We start from the raw sequence: 23,777 nt of genomic DNA on the forward strand, positions 1-23,777 counted from the left end.
CTTCAGAAACACCCCATGGTAGGGGGCACCCTTCATGAACTGGAACTGGGTGGACTCTTCGGGTACACCTGAACATCTGCACATCTCTCAAAAGCCTGCGACACATGCCAGCCGTGTTGACCCACACAGCTGGCCCGGTGTCTCTGGCAGCAGGGCTATGTTTTGCACAGTGTTTCTTTGTTTGCTTTTGGTTGAGAAATTGTATCTTCCCCTCACTCTCCGCCCTCACCACCAAAACCCAGAAGAGCTAGACAGCAGGAAAGTATGTCAGGGTAGAGAGCGGGTCCTGCCTGGTGGCCCAGCTTCCTGCCACCTGTCCCGCCTGCTTTGTGCGGGTTCTGTCATCTAGCCTTCCACTACCCACCCCTTCTTCTGAGACTGTCCTTCCAACCCTCCCCCTGCTCCCCGCCCACCCCCCATCCACCAGAGCTGCTCTCTGAGCAGTGCCTGTCACATAGCAGGTCTTCAGTAAATGCTGGTTCCTTTTTTTCCCTTCCCTTCCTCTTCCCTTCCCCTCCCCCTCCCCATGCCCCTCCCCTCCCTTTCCCCTTTCCCTTCCCTTTCCCCTTCCCCTTCCCCTTCCTTTCCCTTCTCCTTCCCTTGCTGCCAGGCTCCCCCTTAGGTTCCACATCCTGGGCTTTTCTGGTAGCAAGGATACAAAGACTCAGTCAAGTCACTTCAGGAAGAGATTTTATTGGCAAGAAAGACACGAATGGGAAAGGAAACAGAAACTCTGAGAATCTGAGGCAGCACATCCTTGTTCTTCCCCCCAAAGGCCCCAGAGTCTCCTGTCATGTCTCTCCCACCTCTGCCCAGCTGCCCCCTCAGTTCCGCTTGCATTGGCCACCCAGCTCAAGAGTTGCACCTCAGTGCCCTCAGCTCCCTCCGCTGCTATGATCCATTGGAATTTTCCAACACCGGAACTGAATGGTCCACCTTCTCAGGGCACGGCTGCTGGCTGGCCAGTCCTGTGGGGCTGCTGCAGGGGCGGGTGACCTTGTGGGTAGGTGACAGGGCAGCCACCCTGTGCCTTAGTCGTGCAGCAGATCTTCCGGAGCGTCTGCTCTGGCCTGGGCTTGAGGCATGGCCATACCACACTCAAGGAGGAACGTTCCAGAACGACCACCCCTTCTTCAGAACCTTCACAGGCACACGGTGAGCCATAGAGAAGCCCGCGGCCTCACCTCCAGGGGGCGCTCTGTGGGCAGGCCGGGCCAGGCCAGGGATAAGGAGTGGTGGGGTGAAGTGAGGTGTGCCAGAGACAGCTGGACCTGAGATGGCGCTTGGCCCCTCTTCCCTCGCTGTCCCTTCTCCCGGAGGTGCTGAGATCTGCACGGGGAGGAGCTGAGAACAGACTGACCTCTCCCAGGACAAACTTCTTTCTCAGAGGACATCAGTTATTAACCACCTGCGGGGGGTCAAAAAACTGTTTTTGCTCTTCCCGGAGCCCACCCCGGGCGCAAAATCCCCCAGAGACCAGAAAATGGTTTGGGCCACCTGATACTAATGTCAGAGAATGCTAAAAATGTGTCACGGAGGTGGCAGCTGCTGGAGGCACCGCCAGCCCAGGGCCCGGCACCAACCGGAAGCATTTGGAATCGTTAAAACTTAGAAACAGGGGTGATCCCTGCATGGGTTGAGACCCAGAGGTCAGAGGTGGGGGAGCCTGCCAGCTGGTGGTGACGTTCTCAGGGCGGGGGAAGGGCGACAGAATTTCCCAAGTGTTGGAATACTGCAAATTGGATTCGGTTGCTGCTGGGGTGAAGCAACACTTGAGGGGCCGTGGCAGGAACAGGAGGTAAACAGGGAGGGGCGGGCCTCCCCTCGGGCTTTCCGGCCCCCTAGAGCGCCTCCTACTGGCACAGTCCAACAGGCCGCCGCTGGCAAAGCCGGAAGTGGATTGCCCCGGGTCAGCCCCAGCAAAGCAGAAGGGGGGTGAGGAGACCAGCACACCCATGAGCTGGAGTCTCCCCTCTTGCGCACGTGTGTGTGTGTGTGTATCCCCACAGACCACAAGCTCCCTCCCTGCAAGCTGGATTGTGAGTCCTGCCCCGTGGGTATCAGGGCTGTCGGGGAACTTCATGGCTCTGACGGGCAGAGACTTCTCGGATTCTCAACTGCCAGCGCCTGCGCCCTGTTTCCATCCCACCGCCAAACAGCCCCTGGTTTGAGAGCTTCTGTCAAAAGGAAGCTCAAAATTCTTCATCTCCGGAGGGACATCTGGCGGAGGAGACATCATAGGGCCCGCCTCACCGTCCTGGAGGAGGCGCTCAGGAGCTCAGAGAAAAGCAAGGTCTGTGCTACATTGCTCAGCACGTAGTAAACACAGTGGAACCCCGGTGCCAATGGAAGGAACAAGCTAAAACTGGTTTAACTGTCTCGGTTTAATTGTCACCTCCTCAGAGAGATCATCCCAGCCCACTCTGTCTAATTAGGGCCCCTGCCACCCTGTTTTTCTCCATCACTGCGTGTAGTCTTTTCCTGCACAGCACATGTCGGCGTGCAATTCTGTGTTTTCATGGTGTGTTTATTGCCAATCTCCTCTAGGTAGCAACTCACAAGGGCAGGGCCGTGCTGGCTTCCTATACCACCGCAGTCTCAGGATCTAGCCCAGCACCTGGCACACAGTAGGTCTCAATAAGGGTTTGTCAAATGCACCGACTTAAAAGTATAAAACGTTCTAGATGAGCTGTGATGGATGAACTGATGGGTGGTGGATCTATGAATGAGGGGTATGGAGGCTTAACACTCTGAGAACAAAGTTGTAGAAGGCGGTCGCTCTCCATTTCCAGATTGAGAGCATGGCAGGCAGGAGGATCAGTCTGCTGTGCTTGTGGGCAGCTGTCCACGCAGGGGGATTGGAGCCTAAGCCAGGCTTCTCCCTTGTCATAACTTCACCTCCTGGACCGTAGATGGCATTGGGCTCATTGAATGCTAGAGCTGCTGTGAGGCACGATTCTATAGATTCTGAAGATGGCTCCACGCCACGATCACCTGGGGACATCTAAAAACACCACTCTGCGGACCCTGCCACTAGTTTCCGATTCTTTTAGGTCCATAATTCAGTGTAGCCCACTGGGTCTCCAGAAACATGAACCTAAGTCCTGACTGCCACACACTGTAAGCTTGGGAAAATTACTCAACCTCTCTGTGCCTTGATTTCTTCACCTGTAAAATGGAACTCATAATAATCCCAACATCGGAGGTTTGTTGTGAGGATCAATGTCGTGTACCTAAAGCTCCTGATACAATTCAGTAAATACTGAGTAAAATGTAGCTATTATTGTAACAAGTATCTCACCACTGGTTAGCGGCTGACGTGGAGCGTGGGGCGAGCGTCCAAGCCTCCTGATCCTGGATCCAGTGTTCTTTCCAACACGTCACTCTGAATGTGCACACAGCATTCCCTCTGAGGCCAGGCTCAACAAAGCGAACATATGGTCGCTGCCCTGGGACCCTTTAATCAGCCCACATGGAAGAGACTTGCACCCGAGAGCAAAGAGCAGATCTGACCCCTGGAGAACCCATACCAGAACGCAGGAGTTCGGCAGTACAGCTTCCGGGTCCTTTGAGAAGCCTCTGGCTGCTCCCGTTAGCGTTTCATTATGGAAATATTGGGAACCAAAAATAGAAGTTCTTGAGGGGAGCTTAATCCTCTGGGCTTTACACAACAGCTGCTGGAGCGTTCCATGAATCAACCACCAGGAGGCACTCTTGTCCCATGCACGGGGGTCACGGGTGGGCCAAAAGCTTCCATGAAGATCCCAACATCTCTCGGCACCTTCGTGCCCTAGCCTTCATGCCCCTCTCAAGACCCTGTGGCTGGGGTCCTCCCGGATCACCAGCTCCTGGTGCCGGGGAAACCTTTTGGCAGCTCAGCTTACCGCTCTCCTCCTTGGAGCCTTGAGAGCGGGGATAGCTTTTGCATTTATTTTCCTGCACTTATTTTCCTGGCTTCTCTCCCCATGCCACCACTCCCCACCCCACCCCCGAGACCTGGACTGCTGCTGGACACATAGGAGGCATGAAATACGCACACGGTTCTTTGGTGAATGGATATGTGAAATCTGCGGAAATTAATAAATTGGGGGAAGGAGACTGCCTGAGCTTTGGCAGGATGGTGAGGACCAGAGGGAGGGTTATAGCTGCCGGTTAAGGGGAGGGTCGTGGCTACATGGGAAAGAGGGGGAGGGAGGGCTCAGGCAGGAGGGTAACAGATGTGTTTCTGGGGTCCGGCTCCTGGGAGGCTGCTCAATGCTGAGGTCAAACCCTTACCTCAGGGCCCTGGGCAGCAGGGGCAGCAACATGCAGAGATGAGCCCAAGCGGCCCCCAGCCGTGGCTCAGCTGCCCTCCATGTGGTTATCGCTGGTCCCATGGCCTCACCTGTCCCTGAGGTAGCCTGTGGCTGCCACCATCGGGCTATGAGCTCCCACAGGTGGGCCTGGATCACACCGCCTCCCTCTGGGTGATGCCATGGGGCTCAGCACCCTGACCGGGTGTCGCACGTCCTTAGCGCAAAGGAGTCTCATTCAAGAGAACCTCAGAGTGTCTGCCACCAGACCAGCCTGCTGCATCCCAGTTCCACCTGCCCTGGGATGGGCCTCCCCTAGCCGAGCCAATGCCCAGGTGGAAGGAGACAAGGTGAGAAGAACACAGGATGGAAGGAAGACCTGGGTTGGAATCCCAGGAATCTAGGACCTAGTCAGCAGCAGAGGTGTGGTTTCCCTGGCAAGTTACTTATTCTTGCTGAGACCCGGTCTGTCATCTGCAGGATGTTCGTACCTCCTCGCAGGGGATCAAATGAAGTAGCAGATACCTAGTGGCGACACACAGCCCATGCCTCGCCAGGGAGGTGCCGCGTTTGTGATGTTATCGACACAGCAGGAGACGCAGGCAAGAGGTCCGCAGCAACACTAAGGAGCGGGGTGAGTGGGCAGAGGAGGCAGGAAGCAGGGGCAGCCGGGAGGGGCGAGTACGGGGGTGCGCTTGCCCAAGTGGAGGTGACCACGGCCAGGAGGATGCGGCAAAGTCAGTATCGCGGGGACGAGGGGGAATGAGAGGGGAGTCAAAGTCTGGCTCCCAAACAGGGAACAGACAGCTGCAGCAGGATTGGCCAGGCTGGCCCCAAATAGGGCCATGCCCACCAAGCATCCCTGGACACGTTGGGCTTCCCCTTCCAGACGCCTCGGGGTCTCACTCCAGGTCCTGCTTCTGACCTTCCCCTCTCAGCTGCTGGTTTTTCCCTCTCAGGGCTTCTACTAGAACCCGGCTTCCGAGGACAGTCTGCAGCTCACTCTGGCGTCACCCTCTGGCAGTGCTTTTCTGGTCTCTTCTCCTGCCACCCTCGGCAGCTCCTGCCCCCTGACTCCCACACCCCAGGGGCCTCCAGAAGCTCAGCGCGTGGAGCCCCAAGCCCTGTGCGTGTCCTAGAGCGGAGCTGGTGCAGACAAGAGCAGGGGCTCAGGCGGGGCTGAGACTGAGCAGTGGGGGGAGGGCTGGCGAGAACAAGGTTGTGGGCCTGGCTGGAGGGTGGGGGAGGGCCCAGAGCCAGGGGCCTGAGGACTTGGGCAGAGACCCAGACAGTCCAGGGGAGGCCTGGGACAAGCTTGGCACAACAGACACACCTGATATGAGGCCTCCGGCAGCAAGACTGAGTCTCGTGCCGGAGGCCTCATCTGGTTGGGGCAGGGCAGCCAGTGGAGGTCCTCACTGGCCCCCTGGGAGGGGACGGAGGCAGCAATGCAGGGACTGAGAGCGGTGCATGGTATGGGCAGATGGGCGACTCCTCTAGCTCATTTTTTTCCCTTTGGGCTTCAGAGCAGGTGATCCCCAGGAAGCCCGGAGAGGAGGAGAGGCAGCTCAGATGGGCCCGTGGCCCGGCTCGGGGCAGAATAGCTGCCAGTCAGAACGGGCTTTCTTTTCCTCCCGGTCTCAAGGCTTTCCAAGACTGTCCGTGCTGGTTACCATCTGCTGTGGTGGTTGCCAGGGGAACCACTTACTATTTTTGTACGTTGCCCACATGACCAGGCTTTGGAAAGGCTCAGGCATGGTCAGTCCAGGACTAATCCTGGAGGCGATGCCCAGTGGGCTCCAACTGGAGACCTCGGTCAGAGGGTGGGAGTTGCTGTGGGACCCCAGGATGGGGCCCAGAATTCCAACTACATCCCTGAGTGTAGGGGGAGGGCAGCCACCAAGGAGAGGGGTACCCCATGTGCAGGAGAACCAAGCCATTGACTCGTCAAACACCAAAAAGTGCTGGCCATTCATTGTGCTAGTCGGTGGAGAGATAGCTGAGAATGGGACAAATCCTCTCGGCCTGGTGGACAGACAGACAAATTAAAATGGTTATGGAGCAGCAGACTGCCGTCTTGGCGGGAAGGACCCAGGAAAGCCTCCTTGTATCTAAGCCAAGAGAAGGTTTTGTAGGCGATACGGGCAAGAGGGAATTGACAGAGTAGGCAGTTAGTTGGAAGGGCATTCCAAGCAGAGGGAACAGCATGTACAAGGGCACAGGGGACATTGTGAGTAAGACATCTTCTGGAACTGAAGTCACCTGAGCTCTAGAGTGCAAGGGAGAGCCCCCACCCATCAGGTAGGGTGAAAGTGAGGCAGGGCCCCCACCCATCAGGTAGGGTGAGGGGTGAGGCAAGCTGCACCTCAGTGGGTGTGCCCAGGCACACCTGACATCAGGCTTCTGGAAGCACGACTGCAGTCCAGGCAGTACTCTGGGGACAGGTGGGCAGGTTTTCCCACTGCCCATGAGACTTTGGGAGAATCTCCAGGGCATCTGAGAAACCGAAGAGTCTGAATTGCGGGAGGGAGATTCCATCAGGGGAGCTGGGTTACTGCTCGAAGTTCTGGGCTGAGCAGCAAGTGTCCAGAGAGCCTGCTGAAGCTGGTCACCCTGACTTCTTCCGACCCGGCCTGTTGCCAAGGCCCTGGATGCATGACTGAAGGTTTCTTCTTGTGTCGGTCCATGAACCTGCTGGGAAGTCCAAGAAGCCATCGGTCCTTGTGCTGGGGTGGGACGGAATGGAAGGAGAAGAAACCAAGAAAACCTGAGCACCCACCAGTATGATGAATCTGCCCAGCGCATCACAACAGGACACATCCAGGGCTAGCCCTAGCCTTGTGAAATGGGCATTTTGGTTCTCATTTTAAAGGTTAGGAAACAGAGGCTCTGAGAAGCTAAATAACTTGCCCAGGATTATAGAGGTGGTAAGCAATGAAAGCAGGAGTCACACCCAAGTCAGTCTGACCCTAAAACCTGTCTCTTTCCAGAAGACAAATGCAATGGAATGCATACCTGCCGTGTGCCAGGCACTAAGCTAAGCACTGGAAACCCAAAGACAAGATGCAGTCTCTTTTGTAAGAATTGGGTGATATCATGTGCAAAGGACCTGTGGCAGATTGTATTTTCCCAAATTGGCCTGGTGCCCCTTGACTCTGGGGGCGGATTTTGTGGCGGAGGCCAGCCACGGGGGCCACGAGAAGTCATGCGTGGAGAGGAATGGAGCTCCCTGCCAACAGAGGGCTCCACCCGCTGGAAATGTGAGCGAGCCAGCCTTCATCGTTGGACACACATTCCCACTGCGCCCTCTCAGAGTTACTGACCCACAGAATCTCTGAGCACGAGGAATAGCCGTTTCACACCAGTAAGCTCTGGGGGTAATTATTTACACAGCTATAGTCAACGGAACGAGACTCCGTAAAGTGCTTTCATGTGTAAGATGTTACCAGTAAACCTGAGATTGACATAAGGCGATAGTGTCAGTGTCTGAGCAAGTCAACTTGGGTCTTACCCTGGGTTCTACCCCTCCTGGGTGGGGGCTTGTGTGCAGGGGCACACATTTGGGAAATGATCCATGGGATCAGGGTCAGGGGACCGGGGCAGGGGGAGTGGCACAGGGAAGGAAGCTCGGCCAGCTCTGGGGAGTGTTGTTGAGCTGATTGGCCACTGTGTGCAGCTGGGGCTCAGCACCACCTGAGAGCCTCTCAGGAACCCAAGGACAGATGAGCCGTGGCGTGTGGGAGGGGCCTGCTGACTCCAGCCCCTATTGGTGGAGGTTTTTCAGAGCGGGATGCTCTCACCCCTGGCGCTTGCCAGATGGAATGCCCTAGAATGGCTTAGACAGCTCGCTTGGCAAAGGAGCCCAGGGAGGATGCCGAACCTGGCGCTGAGAGATTACACCACGTGCGCTGGGCTGACAGGCTGCGAACTGGAGCGTAAGAGGTGAGCCACACGTCCCGGTATTCAGTAGTCCGCCGGTCGGTACTTCCTTTCACATGATGTCCTGGACGGAGGCCTGCAGGGCCAACCTCTGCCTGGTCAGTTTCCCCACCGCCGGGAGACAGCCTGCCTCACCTCTCTGGAAGGGCCTGTGCAGTTTCAGGCCTGTGTGAACCAGGCCTTTGTGTCCTCAAAGCCACCATCCTTCAGCACCAGGCCCTGTAGGTGATCCCAATCATAGAGATCCCTAGGGAGAGGCCGGGGTCAGGGCATTTACTGCCCCGGGGAGACCGGGCTCTGGGCATGGATTTCTAGCTTCAGCCCCTTGCAGAAGCATCTCAGGAACTGACAGTGCCCCAGAAGGCCATGCTTTTTGGAGACTGAGGCTTTGAGAAGCAGCCTTTTGAAGGAAGCCAGTGCAGAGGGTGAAGTTGCTTTATTCAGACCCTTAGCTTTTTTGCTCCTAGAAGCTAATGATGTGGTGAGGAGACCCCTGAGCAGGTGTGTAAAGAAGGCCTTCTGTCCAGGGTCAGGCTGGGACCTGGGGCGAGAAGTGCTCTGCATGACCTCACCTCTAGGACCTGGGTTGCTGGTCAGCTCCAGTGCTCATGTTCTGGAACATTCAATACTTAGTGGTCTTATTTTCCAAATGGAGAACAGGGCTCCTTGCTTCAGGGCTTTGTTTCCTGCCTTTAAGCCACTTCTTCCCTGTTATGCAAGGGAGCTGGCTTGTGCCACCTTCCAGGGAGGAAGGTCCCAAGCAGCTGCAGACCCTGGAGCACAGAGAGGGAGGGAAGGAATTAGCACTCTGGGTGCCGGGAGGAGCCAGCAGGAGGAGGAGCTCCGTTTCCCCTAGGAGAGGCTGTGGAGGGGCTGAGCCTGGGGGCGGGGAAGGAACTCGGATTTAGGAAAGGAATTCACCAATTATGTCACTATCAACAATGCTCTGATGCAGGGCACCTACCTTAGACCAGGCATCGAGCTTCCCCTCTGAGAGGCTGAACTTGAACTTGTACGGGGACTGGCTGAGAACCCAACCCCTTTCCACTCTCCCGTTGCCTTTCCTTCAGCTTTCTCTTCTCCTGGGTCAAGAATCGTAGCCCCTTTCTTCCTTCTTTATCCCAAGTCAGCTGGGAGAAGGTCTGGCCTCAGCCGCTAAGTACAGTTTGGTCCCTCAGGTTTCCTCCTCAGGACTGAGGAGCTTCCTGGGATCTGGGGCTTTCCATGCAAACTGCAAAGTCCAGGAAGGTTGGCCACCTCAAGGCTCTCCTGTTTGGGGGAGACGGGCTCATACGTATGCAATTATAGCCACGTAGGTGAGTGCTAAGCTCTAGGAGACCCCAGAGGAAGTGTGCCTAGACCGAGTCTTGTAAGGACATAAGCCTTGAAAGCAAAGAAAACAGGGGTGCCTGGGTGGCTCAGTTGGTTAAGCATCTGACTCTTAGTTTCGGCTCAGGTCATGATTTCAAGGTTTGTGAGTTCACGCCCTGCATTGGGCTCTGTGCTGACAGTATGGATGGAGCCTGCTTGGGATTCTCTCTCTTCCTCTCTCTCTGCCCCTCCCTCTCTGTGCCTCCCCTGCGCGCGTGCTCTCTCTCTCTCTCTCTCTCTCTCTCTCAAAAAAATAAAAAAATAAAAAAAGATAAAGCAAAGAAAACATGACAAACCAATGTGGCAGTAGGGGTAAACAGGACAGCAGACGTGATGATGCTGATCCCCAGGCCAGCCTGTGTTTCCATCCCCTGAGCTGCACCCACCCTGCGTGGAGCCTCTGGGGGCTGCCCAGGTTTCTGTGTGCTCTGTCCTGGAATCTCTAAATGAAAGGCACTCTGATTCAGAGAAGACCCTTGCTGGGGGTGAAGGGCCGTGAACTGGGCAGAACTGCCCCAGCATAGAGGAGCCTGGGGCCCTAAGGGAAAACTGCTCTTTAATGGGGGCTGGGAGAGGGTAGGGGAGTGGGGGTCCTGGAAAGTTCCCAGCAAACTGAATTTGGAGCCCTTGCCCACCCTGCAGACAAGGCTGTAAGGAATGGAATCCCACCCCTGATGATGTGGGAAGTAGGTGACACGTAAGGAAAAGAAGTCATCTCTCAGGTGTTTCCAAGGACCTGTAACCATTTGTCTGCATTCATACATCATTTGTTTGGAGGCCACATGTCCCTGTATAGACTACCTTGGCCACATGAAGGACTTTCTCAACTCCAGGCCGAAGAGTCCTGTCTGATAAGTTCCAGGCCCGTTATTCTTGGGTGGGTGGCCACCAAGCTCCCAGCTTCTGAGTGGGAGACCCAGGAGTTCACCAGGAATATCTTGAGTCCAGACACACAAAAGAATAAAGCAAAGGTCTAACCTGGTCCTCAGAAAGGCTGTGGCTGGGTTCTCCCTGAGGTGACACGTGAGGCAAAAGGTAACGTTTCTCAAAGTACATCTGGGCCCATGTGTACCACAGTCTTCTGGGGAGGCTCTTTAAAAATTCAGTGCCCACCTTTTGGGATGAGCACTGGGTGCTATATGGAAACCAATTTGACAATAAATTTCATATTAAAAAAAACACCTAATTAATTAAAAAAAAAATTCAGTGCCCAGGTGGCTCCTGGGTGGCTCAGTCAGTTAAGTATCTGACTTCTGCTCAGGTCATGATCTCATGGTTCATGAGTTTGAGCCCCATGTCAGGCTCTGTGCTGACAGCTCGGAGCCTGGAGCCTGCTTCCAATTCTGTCTGTCTCTCTCTCTCTCTCTCTGCCCTCGCCCACTTGTGCTCTGTCTCTCTCTCAAAAATAAATAAACATAAAAAAAAAATTCAGCACCCAGGCCATGTTCTAGAAATACAGAATCATGAACCCTGGCGGTGGGACCCAGAATCAGCATTTTGAACAGTCACCTTAGGAGATTCTTCGGCTTAGTGTAAAAATTCTCTCTTGGGAGTAGTTGCTATTTATTTTACATCAAAGAAATTAATCTCTAATGTAAGATTTCCAGGATGAATCTAACACAGGGTTTCTCAGCCTCGGCACATTTGACCTTTTGGATCGGATCATTCTTTTTCTGGGGAGCAAGGGCTTTCCCGTGCACTGTAGGATGTTTAACATCTCTGGACGCTAGATACCGGTAGAATCCTACAGTTGTGACAACCAAAACTATAAAAATATCTTCCGACATTGCCAATGTCCCTTAAAGGGAAAAGCTCCCCCCCCCCCCCCCCAGAAGGGATGACATCCTTAGGAAATCTGACCTGGGTCCAGCATGTTGTATGCTTCCCCGTGCTTGGGACGCCCTCCAGGCCAGGCTCTGGCCACAAGGCCCTCCGCCCTCCTCACTGCCTTCCAGCTGCAGATGGGGCTGAGGCCCCATGGTCCCATGTGAGACTCACACGGTCACTCTCTCCTGGTCGTGGTGCAAAGCCAGACCTTTAACGTCTCTCTTTACCATTCCTACCGCTCCTGCCAGTCTTCCCCGTTCATGCCATTCCCCCTGCCTCACAGGCAGGGGACACAGGTGGCAGGACCGTGAAAGGACGGCACAGGCTGCCCCTTCCAGTGGTGCAGGTGAGGCGTCAAGGAAAGGGCATGTGGGGAAGAAGGCTGCTCTTGTGAAGACACGAAGTTTATTTCTGTGCTTATTCTAAAGCAAACGTGGTCATGCTAGGAAACGTGGCAAGCACAGGAAAATATACAGATAGAGAAGAAATAAGTCACCCGTGATTCCACTGCCCGGACAGCCAACACGGACGCCGAGAGGGCGCCCCCTTCGGCCGTTCTTCCCACCCTGGCTGGTGTGCGGGCAGGATGGCACGTGGACAGAACACTTGACCGGGAACAATAACAAGCATCCGGCGTTCCGGGTTCAACGTCGGCTTTATTCGGGTCCGGGGACCAGAGGCTCAGGCAGCCTATTTTGCAGGAGATTTGGCACCTGAAGGGCTCTCCGTGCCCCGCCCCCACCCCGCCCCATCAAGAACGCGCTCCTGCAGATGGAGCATCAAAACTCGTCTTTTATGTCAAAATGGGGCTGGTCTTCGGGCTTGAAGTCCAGGTTGGGGCTGCCGTCCTCGTTGAGTATCCTCCGGGCCGTGTAGCCGACGATGGGGTATTTGGCTTTGTACACTGTGGTGAAGACGTCGTCCAGGGACTGCAGCTCCTCGGCAGTGAGGCCGGTCTTGGGGGAAAAGGCCCAAAGCAACAGGAAAGGCAGGGGCGAGGGGAGGGGGAGGAGGCGAGATGAGTGAGTTGTGCCTCAAACTGGACTCTCACCACCCAGCCCTACTCCTCCCACACCCTTGATGCCAGAGGAAAAGTATCTCAACTCGCCAACTGACTTTTTAAGACACAATCCTGTGCAGGCGGGAGTGGTGCGGGAGTCATGGCTTCATCATGTCTTGCCATTTGACCAACGTGGGAATTAAAGACGCCAGTGAGGGGCACCTCGTTGGCTCAGTCGGTTAAGCGTCCGACTCTTGGTTTCGGCTCAGGTCACCATCTCACGGTTTGTGAGTTTGAGCCCTGCGTTGGGCTCTGTGCTGACAGCGTGGAGCCTGCGTGGGATTCTCTCTCTCCCCTCCCCCCACCCCTCTCTGCCCCTTCCACACACACCCCCCGCCCCCCCCCACTGGTGCTGTCTCTGTCTCTCTCAAAAATAAACTACAAAAAAAGAAAAAAAGAAAAAAAACCTCCAGCGAGCACCCAGCCTCAGGCAGGATGGGGTATGCTCTGTACCCACCTCCTTTCCACTGCTCTCTACACACTCTTCCCATTATAGATTCATACACCCTCCCCCCCTCCTTGATTCCTGAATGTAATCAATCTTTAATGTTTGACTTTAATGAGTTTGACTCATCTGAGCACAACTGGGGCGAATGCCAGTCCCTCCAGTGGGATTACTGAGACCCTGAAATGGCTTTTGCCGATGCTATTTTCTCCTCCACAGAAATACGAACACAGGGGACACTCTGCTTCTCACCCTGTTCATGCCGAGCGGCCTGGCGAGTGGGTGTCAGAGATCACAACGAATCTGGAAGAGACTGGGGGTGGTGGGTGCAGACCGCAAGGGGGAGGGGGCTGCCAAGGCACTGTGAAGCTCACAGAGTCCATCACAAGTTCACAAGAGTCCGGACTTGACTCTGTAGGCAATGGGGAGTCCTGGAAGGTTTCTGAGTAGGAGTGGCATAGGAAGATACTTACTTCAAGGGAACAGTTGGCTACACTGAGAGTGGACTGGAATATCAACGGGCTAAGTAGGAAGCTTGGCTATTTCCCAAGGGTAAAAAAGGCCATGGCCAAGGGGATGGGACATTTTGACAAAGGCCCATAACCTGGCTCACAGTGTCATGGGTGAGGTCTGCAGGATCGAGGGACATCTTGGCCACCCCTCTGGTGGAGTCCTTCCCGGTCAAGGCATTGTAGGGGGCTCCTCGTCCATAAAACTCTGTAGTGGGGAAAAGGGGAGAGGATGTGATTGTGGACGTGCACGCAAAATAGCCAGGAGACTGTACGGGGCTTCTGAGACCCAATCCAACGCTAAACCTGGCTCCAGGCCGAAGGAGAGGGGAAGCAGTGAAGACGAGAAGCCCCCCTGCCGTCAGTTTGGATTCCACTGATTCAGAATATGGAATAAGTTACACACGCCGGGCTGAGGGGTGGTTTTTTAAAAAATACGGAATGGAAATAATCCCTTAAAAATATTTAAAATGCAAACAGGAAAAATGTCCAGTCTTCTTAAATGTCGGTGGAAGCCAAGTCTGCTTCCGTTCAACAGCTTTTGTTTGGTAAACAATGAGCCACAACAAAACTACCTCCCTGATACCATCTGTAGTTAACCACTAGAGAAACCATGAAATGGCATTAAAATGTTGGATCGTGTTCTATGATCCCAATGCCTTGCAAAGCAACGCTTTGCCTATTGCTGCTTCAACTACGGTAAGTTGCCAAGTTTGAATTTGATTGCACAGGCAGCAGGGAGCCACAGAAGGTCTTTGAGCAGGAGTGTGACATTATTAGAAAAACACTGTGGCAATACAACACCGGCAAAGATTGTTAATTCAGTCTGAGGGAAAGGGACCTGGCCAGCTTTCCTTCCCTTCTTTTGCATACCCAGCGCCCACTCTGGCTGCCAAGCTCCCCAGAAGTAAGGATTCATAAAGCCGAGCCACTTACCCTTTCCAGAAGTGACATCAAACACCACTCCTTTCACTGCCATGTAGATGGGCTGATCTTCCTAGAAAGCAGGAGAGAAGCTGTGAGGAGGAGCCCAAGAGCCCAGCTCCTCCAGCCCAAGTGAGTGACATCGCTCCGGGCTGTGCAGACAGCAGTGGGTGGAGGTACAAAGCAGCCTCTCCTGAGCCGGTCCTTGGCGAGTTCGTCGCCATCAGGAGCTTGCCCGCCCCTGCCCGATGTCACATCCCCTCACAGACTTTGGGAAGGTGACACGAAGTATCATGACAAGCCTATGGCAACACTTTTCTGTAAACAAACACAAGCAAACCAGGGACTGAAGCCGCTCTGCACGGATAAAAATCCAAAGGATGTTAAATGATGAATTATTTACATCAGCCCAAATTTCCTTTCATCTTTGGCAATGGAATCAGTCCGAATGATCCATTTTACATTTTGCCTCTCCTAGGTAATGCGGTTTCGTACAAACGTTCCCATGTACCGAAATCCCCCAAACGGCTGTCACTCTAACAGCTCTATCTTATGGTAGTGCTACTGCATTCCTGTTTGTTCAGCTGTTCTGTTTTGGGTATTTGGGTTCTTTCCAATTCCTTAAAACTATAAATGGCGGGATTATGAGTATCTTTCTACAAGCTACTTTATAATTTGGTGAGTTATTTCCTTGAGGCGTGCAATACATGGTCCAGGAATAATCCTGGACCAAAGCATACGAACAGTGTAATCAGTTTTATTAAAAATTTAACCAGCGTGTCCTTCAAAAGGCCCACTGACAGTGCTAGAAATACATAAGCAATGCTGTCTCCCGGACAGTACTAACAATGAGTCTTATACTTTATTTTTTGCTATATTCGTGGGTACAAAATGTTACCTTTGAATTCTTACCCCTCCGCCCCCGACCAAAGAGAATAATTCAAAAACAGATGGCATGAATTTTCCAACTTCCATCAAGGTGGACTCGGGCTGGGGCAGTTGACACAGCTCTTGGACATGCAGGGCCGGGTCTTAGCCCTATTGTGGGTACAGGGACACCAACCAGTCGGCCCACAGGCTGGGGTGAAGGGATGCGTTGCAGCTGGGTGTATGGGAATCTCTGGATCTCCAGGAACACGCTGCTTGGTCTTCTGTAGGGTTGGGTCTTAAGGTTCTTGCCTTTGTTGAGCTTAAGGTCAAGTGTTTTCATGACTACATTCAACAGAGAGAGGAGGAGAGAAGTTAAGCAACTTGGCCAAGCAAATATATCTGTCACATAACTTCACAGGCCTCCGTTTCTCTGTTATATACAGGTAATACCCACTGACCTTGCAGGAATGCTGTACGTGAGCACATGCTAAGTCCAGCATAGGAGCTCAGTAAATGGTTGGTTATTAGAGTCCCTATTAATTCCCACAGATGCTCCCTAAACTTCTGTTGACTCAGGGGATACCTGTTCCACCTCAACTAATAAGAATTATTTTATATGTTTTTAAAATGTTATCTTTAAGTAATCCCTACCCTCAATGTGGGGCTCGAATTCACAACCCCGAGACCAAGAGTAGCACGCTCTACCAGCCAAGCCAGCCAGGTGCCCGAGGTAAGGGTTATTTTAAATGCCATGGCGTAACCAGCCAGCAGCCTGCATTCTTCTTTACAGCCTTTCTTTCACTGTGATTATTTGTTTCTTGACATCAATGGCTCAACTGGGGTTATGTTTTATTCGAACTTAAAAAATATATGAACAGTTATAATTTTACCTATAGCATTTTGTCATGTTTTCCATTCTGTTGCTTTTCCTTTGCTATTTTGTTACTTTTTTGTGTGCAAAGAGTCATAGAAACGTGACATTCACATACATAAAATATAAAAATATGCATCTCATCACCAACACCTTCAATTTCTTCAACAGATAAATTTTTTAAGAGTTTATAGTTTATTTATTTATTGGGGTCCCTGGGTAGCTCAGTTGGTTAAGTGTCTGACTTCGGCTCAAGCCATGATCTCACAGTTTGTGAGTTTGAGCCCCGCGTCAGGCTCTGTGCTGAGAGCTCAGAGCCCGGAGCCTGCTTTGGAGTCTGGTCCCGCTCTCTCTGCCCCATCCCCACTCATGCTCGCTCACGCTCTCTCTCTCTCTCTCTCTCTCAAACATAAACATTAAAAAAATTAAAAGAAATAAGTTTATTTATTTATTTTGAGAGGGAGAGAAAGAGAGCACGTGGGAGGGGCAGAGAGAGAGAATCCCCAGCAGGCTCCACGCTATCAGCACAGAGCCCGACACAGAGCTCAAACTCACGAACCATGAGATCATGACCTGAGCCCAAATCAAGAGTCGGACACTTAACCGACTGAGCCACCCAGATGCCCCTCTTCAATAGTTAAATATTTATCCCCTCACAACACTATACATTAAGGTGTAAGTGCTAATAGGAGGTCTCAGCCAAGGGGTAGAAAGAACGGTGAACGTTTCTGAGGCTTTCCTGTTACACAGACATTTCACGGAGAGGAACGGCCTTGTCAGTTAATTGTCAAGTGTGCTGGGGGTGGGGGGTTGTTCCTATCCCGTGGAGCTGATGTCCCCTGACAGCAGGCATGGTTTTCAGGCCCCGGAGGTGGCAGCTGAGAGGACAGAGGGTGAATGGAAGCCTCGGGAGCATAAACGCAGGCTCTGGAATAGACATGTCCTCAGAAACACTGTAAAGACACACACGCTTATCGCCAGCTTCACACCATGGTCCCCCACCCTCAAGTCCGCCTGGAAGGACATGCATCATTCTTATCCGCACAGCAGGCCTGAAATAACAGCAGGTCTGCCTTTTTCTGAGACCAAAGGAGGGGTCACCATGGTGGGGTGTTCCTAGCACAAGTTTTCAAGTCAAACAGGCCTGGGTTTGAGCCACCACCTATACGCTGTGCTGTCTTGGGCAAATTACTTAACTTGTCTGGGCCTCAGTCTTCTCCTCTATAATAGGAAGATACTAAAAGTGTCCACTTGCTGGGCTGTTGTGATGATTAACCAAGACAAGAGATAGGAAGCACTTAGCAGTTTAGGGAAATAAATGTTAGTTTCCCTTATCCTTCCCTAGATTTTGAAAGTTATAAGATCTGAGAGGACTCAGATACTCAAGTGCAAGAAGATTCTGTCTTCCTAAAGGAAAGATAGGGGGAAAAATGTAATTCCCAAGTCACAGATAAGGATTCTGGAAGAAATGTAAGTTAAAACTGGAAGGGGCCTTGAAGATAATCTAACACCGTCATTTTACAGATGCAGCTATCCAGGCTGGGGAATTATGAGACCTGCCCAGAGTCACAAAGAAATTAGAGCAGTTTCTGGAACCTGGAGCCTTGGAACCCAAATCATTCCACTCTCTGGCTTGTCCCCCCAGAGGGCACACAGGAGGAAGACCACGTGCTCGCCTGGGACTAGGAGAGGGTGAGAGTGGCCTGGGAAATTCAACCATCCACAAGACTCAGAACCAACGGGTAAGACACGGGATAGGTCAGAGGTACTCAGTGGAAGGGAATCAGGGTAACTGAATCAGGGTAACTCCCTCTGCATAACTGAGACCCGGCCTTTTTCCTCCAGGCCTTGGGCTTGCTTTACCATCTGGCCTTCCTCCCTGCCTACAGTCAGGCAGGGCCAGTAGAGCGCCATGAGAGTTACCAGGGAAGCAGATGCATAAGCAGCAGGGCAGAGGAGGGAGGGCCTTTTCCATAGCAGGGAGGGAGAGGCCTGGAGCCTGGGCTCAGGCAGGCAGGAAGGCAGGCCCAGCAGTCAGCCAGCCGCCCCTGAGCCTTCAACCCTCAGACCCTGCACCAGGGCCCGGGGACAGAGTAGAAGTTCCTCTCTGGTGACTCTTCTCCTTGGAAAAGAGGGAAAACTGTTGCGGATGTTTGCTTCTGCAGAAATAACAGGGCCCTCCAAGGGTCTAAGGCCATGTTTTTCTGACTGAAATTGGCATTAGTAAGTATTAGTGGCTCATGGAGTTAATTTAGTGATTTACAAACAGATTTTTTTTTAACGAAGTTTAAAAAAAAAGTTTAAAATAGAACAGAAAATAGAAAACATTGAAGTGCATCACACGTAGTAATAAGCCTTGTTTCATGGAACTTGTGTTGTGTGGGCGTATACCGAGGTAGAAGGCAAAATTGTATTCCTTAACATGGGCCAAATATCTACAAGACATCACTCTATTGTATAACTAGAGAGGGTGGTTTTACCTCTTTATTTACCTACCTCTATCCCATAGCCTTCACTGTCTGTATATTCTTTTTATTTTTATTTATTTTTGAAAGAGAGAGAGAGAGAGAGAGAGAGAGAGCGCATGAAGGGGGCAGGGGCAGAGGGAGGGAGACACAGAATTCGAAGCAGGCTCCAGGCTCTGAGCTGTCAGCACAGAGCCTGACGTGGGGGCTCGAACTCACGAACCGGGAGATCATGACCTGAACCGAAATCAAGGGTGGGACGCTTAACAGACAGACCCACCTAGGCGCCCCTAAACTGCATTTCTGGTCATACTTGTACTCTGATATCTTCTTAGAACCAATATAGCCTTGGAGCGGCCACTGCCTGGAGCAGCAAAGAGGGAGGCTTTTGGTAGTTTGTTTTCCTTGCACGAGCCAGGGTGGGCAGAGCCTGATTCGTCACTATAACTCTCTAGCTGTGTAAACCTGGGCAAGTTACTTCGTCTCCATGCTTCCTTCCTCATCTGAAAAATGAGATAACAACAGCACCTACCTCATGGGGTTGTGGTCATCATTATATGAGTTAATGCTTTAAAGCTTAGGATAGTGCCTGATAGAGTTAGCTCTACGTAAGAGTAAAATACATAATATCTGGTCCCAGGCCCAGAAGTCAGGTGGGTGTGGGGGCAGGCAGGGTGACCCACTCCGCACTTGGTCCTACAAAGCAATTAAGGCAGAAAACATATTTTCTGAGGATGGCATTCCCTCTGGACCGAAGAGAACCCTCAGAGTCACCTCATCTTCCCTATGGAGGTCCGAGGCAGCACCCCATAATCAACTATATTAACATTTCCACAGTGAAGCGTGAACATGAATATTCACACTAAATAGGATACATAAGGACTATAAATAGATTCGTGTCAGTTCCAGCAAGGCTCTATCACCAAAGGAGTTCAGATTGGGTTGGGTTTTGCCGTTAAATGACCTGTATAAAAACAAAAACACAACCTTCTGGGGCACCTGGCTGGCTCAGTCGGTAGAGCATGCAACTCTTTATCTCAGGGTTCTAAGTTCAAGCCCCACGCTGAGTGTAGAAGTTACTTAAAAATAAAATCTTTAAATTTTTTAAGTGTATTTTGAGAGAGAGAGCGAGAGTGAGCTAGTAGGGGAGGGGCAGAGAGAGGGAAACAGAGGATCTGAAGTGGGCTCTGTGCTGATGGCAGTGAGCTAGATGTGGGGCTCAAACCCACAAACTGTGAGATCATGACCTGGGCCGAAGTCAGATGTTTAACCAACTGAGTCACCCAGGCGCTCCCTGTAAAAATAGTCTTTTTTTTTTTTTTTTAATGTTTATTTATTTTTGAGAGGGGGAAGAGGGACAGAGAGAGGAACACACGGAATCCGAAGCAGGCTCCAGGCTCTGAGCTGTCAGCACAGAGCCCAACATGGGGCTCGAACTCACCAACCATGAGGTCATGACCTGAGCTGAAGTTGGATGACTAACGGACTGAGCCACCCAGGTGCCCCCCCAAAATAAAATCTTAAAAAAAAACAACCTTCTAGTTTTCAGAGTTTATTTGATTTTTGAATTGCAAAAGAGGATTATGGGACCTGTTTTACTGCCTCTTGCTTAGATCTTTAATCACAAGCTAATAAAAATAGCAGCTAAGATTTATTAAGGCTTACTATGCTAAGATTACTGCAGGCCTATCCAGTGTACTTTGCATATCACTGTCTCATTTAATCCTCAAACCTGTATAGAGTAGGAACTCTTGTTATAGCCATTATGATGGTCAATTTTATGTGACAACTTTGATCAACTACAGTATCTAGGTGTTGCTATGAAGATATTCTGTAGATGTGATTAACATCTACAATCAGTTGACTTTGTTACATAAAGGAGACTATCCTGAATAATCCAGGTGGGCCTGCCTGTATTAGTTGAAGGGCCTCAAGAACAGAATTGAGGTTTCCCTGATGAAGAAGAAATTCTACTGGTGGGCTGGGACATCAGCTACTGCCCAGGGGTTTCAGGCCTGCTTTGTGGATTTCAGACTTGCCTAGCCAGCAACCATGATAACATAAACCGATTCCTACAATAAACCAAATATATTATCTGCTACTGGTTCTGTTTCTGGTGGACTTCTGACTGAGAAAAGCATCTTATAGATGGAAAAAAAAAAGAGAGAGAGAGAGAAACTCCACGAGCTTTAGTAATTTGCCCAAAGTCACACAGTAGAACAGGGACTCATAGCCAGGTATGATTCAAAGGTATAAGGCTTGAACTAGGATACTGTAAAATGTATTATACAAACAATGACACTTCTGAGAGTGAAGTGGGGGGGGGGGGTGCTATTAGTAATTATCCCCAGACAACAGGCATAAACCAGAACCATCTAGGGCAGATCAGAGCACAGCAAGGCTCTGCTCAGCTGCACTCAACAGCCCCTCTCCTCCCTCTCTTCCTTTCTCTGCTTACAGACCCCAAAACAACTCTCTCCTTAACCGTTTTCCATCTCGAGCTTCCCTCTCTCCTTCCCCTAGTTATGAATCAATAATGTCAGCATAAAACACCAAGGGTCTTTTCTCCATCCTCATCCTGCAGCCCCTGGAGCTATTGTTTCAAGTACCCTCAACCGTGAACTCTCTCTTCTCTTGGGTTCTGTGCTGGGGGGCCCCAAGCTTGCCGCCATGTTTCAAGATTCACTAGAAGGACTCAGAACTCAGCACACAAGTTGTACTCAGAGCTCAGATTTATTAAAGCCATATAAAAGGATACACAGCCAGATCATAAGAGAAAAGGACAGAGGTAGAGTCTAGAGGAATCCATGTGCAGACTTCCTTATGTTCTCCCTTCCCCATGAAGGGTAACACACAATGCACTCTTCCTCCCGCAATACAACACAGCAATACGCTTGTGATGTTTCTGCCCAGGGAAACCCATTAGACACTTAGAGCCCAAGGTTTTTACTGGCAGCTAGCCATGTAGGCCTTCTCTGCCTAGTGTGTTCCACATAAATACACTGTATAAAAAGCGCAGATTGAGCCACCCTTAACTGTTAGGGAAGTGTGGAACACCCTGAAATTCCAGACACCAGCCAAGAGCCACTCTTGCCAGCAGGCCTTTCTAAGGAGAGCAGGCCTGTTCACTTTTTTTCTGCACGGGTTCCTGGATCCTGTATCATCCGGTTCCCTGGCGCCCTGAAAGATGCTTCCCTTAGCATCTAGTCACATCCCTCTGTGTTCTCTTCCACTCAGGCTTGAAACCAACATCTCTTTACAGTGATATTCAAACTAGCATCACCTCCTGAGGGCCAGGTTTCTGACTCCCTTGCGAACCTAGTCTAAGGCTAGCTAACAGAGTTAGGGAGCCCAGGCTGGAGGGTTTTAACAAGAGGACACTGGGTCCCTTCCTTGTTCTATCACTAACTAGTGGCACGCCTCGGTTTCCTCACGCGTAAAAGCAGGAGGTCGGTTCCGATCAACGCTGACATGTTATGGCACAGTGATCTCCCCACCAAACTGTTCCCCTCACTGCCAGATCGGCCCCGCTGTGGCCCTTCTGTGCAGTATTATTCTCACTCTCCGCAGGCATTACACTGGGCCCCAGCAGCCCAAACAGACGGGTGACTGTGAAGAGTTTCCTGGACATCTCCAGACTACTAACTGAAGTGGGTGTGTTGGGGTGGGGGCGGTCTTTGTCTCTAACCTCCGATCTCCCGCTCGGCCCTCTCCCCCAGCTTCTGCTCAGCCCCAAGGGCACAGGCACTACAAGTGGGTTTGAGGAGTCGGGGCAGGAAAACAGTGTAGGGAAGCCTGGCTCATCCCTGGGCCAGCCCCTGTTCCCACCTAACCCAGCAAGCATGTTTTACTTCCCTCCCTCCCTCACCACTCGCCCCAAAGAATCGGCATAAGTATCTGCCCCCAGCTGACGCTAACACAAAAATCCCAAAAGTTCCGAGGTTCATGGACGGACCACGGGCCGCAACACGTCCCAGCGGGGCCGTTGGCCGGCAGGGAGGGGGCAGCGCGGGGCGGGGTGTGCGGGCTCGACGCAGGGGCTAAGCGGGGCGCCCCGACCGGGGAGGACTCCCCGTGTCGCTGCGCCGCCGTCGGCCCTGGGGCCAGGAAGCTCGCAGGCCTCGCGCCCGGCTCGGGGGCCCGCGCCTCCCCCGAGGCCTCCCGTCCGCTCACCTCCTCCCCGCCGTAGCGGGCCAGCTCCTCCTCCGTGAAGAGCCGCACCGGGGGCCCCCGCTCGGCGGGGCGCGGCGCCTGCCCGGCCCGGGCTGCGGGCAGCCCCGGGGCCAGCGCCAGGAGCAGGGCCAGCGCTGCCAGCGGCCGCAGCCGCAGCCGCCGCCCGGGCGCGGGGCCCGCCATGGTGCGCGCGCGGAGCTGGGCTGGGGCGGCCTGGGCGGCCGGGACCCGCGCGCTCCCGCGCCTCGGCCCCGGAACCCCGCCCCGCCCCGCGCGCGCCCGCCCTGCCCCGCCCCGCGCCCTCGGGACCGCGCCGCTGGAGGCGGGGAGCCCCGGGTGTAACCCGAGGCTCCTGACTCCCCAGCCCGGCCTGCAAGCTGAGCAACAGTAGTAGCTCCTTGAGTGGGTACGTGGATGACACAGCCCCAAATTCCGACACGTAGAAAGGTGTATGTATAAACCGGGACCGGATGCCCGCCTGGATCGGTCGGTGGGGCCTGTGACTCTTGATCTCAGGCTTGTGAGCTCGTGTGTGGACTGTGGGGGTGGAGATTACTTAAAAATAAATATCTTTGAAAAGAATCCCTTTTACTTCTGGCCAATTTCTTTTCCTTCCCAGTTGTGTTTAAATTTCGAGTCCGCAAGGGGGTTTTTGTAAAGGGAGGGTGGGGCATGGCACAGATCCGCCCTGAAATAACAATAGCTAACATTTGTGCAAAGATTCCTTCATTAATTTATTCATCAAATCCTTACTGAGGGCCTCCACGTACCAGCTCACTGGGAACACACTGCTGAACAGGAGAGATCCACAACCCACGTGGAACTTACATTCTGTAGGCAAAATAGACAAGAATAAAATACATACGTTGTATATTAGATGGTGAATACTAGGGAGGAAAGTAAAGCAGGGCAAAGGGATGGGGAGCATTGGGGGATGCAATTGTATTGTATTTTAGTTTTAAGTTTATTTATTTTGAGAGAGCACAAGCAGGGAGGAAGGGCAGAGAGAGAGAGAGAGAGAGAAAGAATCG

The 23,777-nt window shown here is 52.4% G+C and overlaps 1 protein-coding gene across 3 annotated transcripts; it reads right to left on the reverse strand.

The window, feature by feature from the left end:
• Positions 1–11,815: 11,815 nt before the first annotated feature.
• On the reverse strand, positions 11,816–22,929 carry NENF (neudesin neurotrophic factor). 3 transcript variants are annotated; one of them, XM_042925743.1, is made up of 4 exons: positions 22,747–22,929; positions 14,380–14,440; positions 13,548–13,651; positions 11,816–12,385 (listed from the first exon to the last, which is right to left on the reverse strand). In XM_042925743.1, the coding sequence occupies exons 1-4, from the start codon at positions 22,927–22,929 to the stop codon at positions 12,209–12,211; spliced, it is 525 nt and encodes a 174-aa protein (XP_042781677.1). In that variant the 3' UTR covers positions 11,816–12,208. The 3 variants fall into 3 exon arrangements, with proteins under 3 accessions (XP_042781677.1, XP_042781676.1, XP_042781678.1); XM_042925742.1 differs by having other exon boundaries at positions 13,539–13,651; XM_042925744.1 differs by lacking the exon at positions 22,747–22,929 and adding an exon at positions 15,431–15,801 and having other exon boundaries at positions 13,539–13,651.
• Between the last annotated feature and the right edge of the window lie 848 nt (positions 22,930–23,777).

This window comes from Panthera leo, chromosome F3 (assembly GCF_018350215.1).
Source record: "Panthera leo isolate Ple1 chromosome F3, P.leo_Ple1_pat1.1, whole genome shotgun sequence".
Taxonomy (NCBI): Eukaryota; Metazoa; Chordata; class Mammalia; order Carnivora; family Felidae; genus Panthera; species Panthera leo.

What these genes read in the sequence shown, in the direction of transcription:
- NENF (XM_042925742.1), bottom strand. Translation starts at nt 22,929, where the DNA reads ATGGCGGGCCCCGCGCCCGGGCGGCGGCTGCGGCTGCGGCCGCTGGCA. An exon ending in TGATGTCACTTCTGGAAAGG is followed by an intron (nt 13,652 to 14,379) that starts GTAAGTGGCTCG and finishes TCCCCACTACAG; the next exon opens with AGTTTTATGGACGAGGAGCC. An exon ending in CCCATGACACTGTGAGCCAG is followed by an intron (nt 12,386 to 13,538) that starts GTTATGGGCCTT and finishes TTTTCCCCCAAG; the next exon opens with ACCGGCCTCACTGCCGAGGA.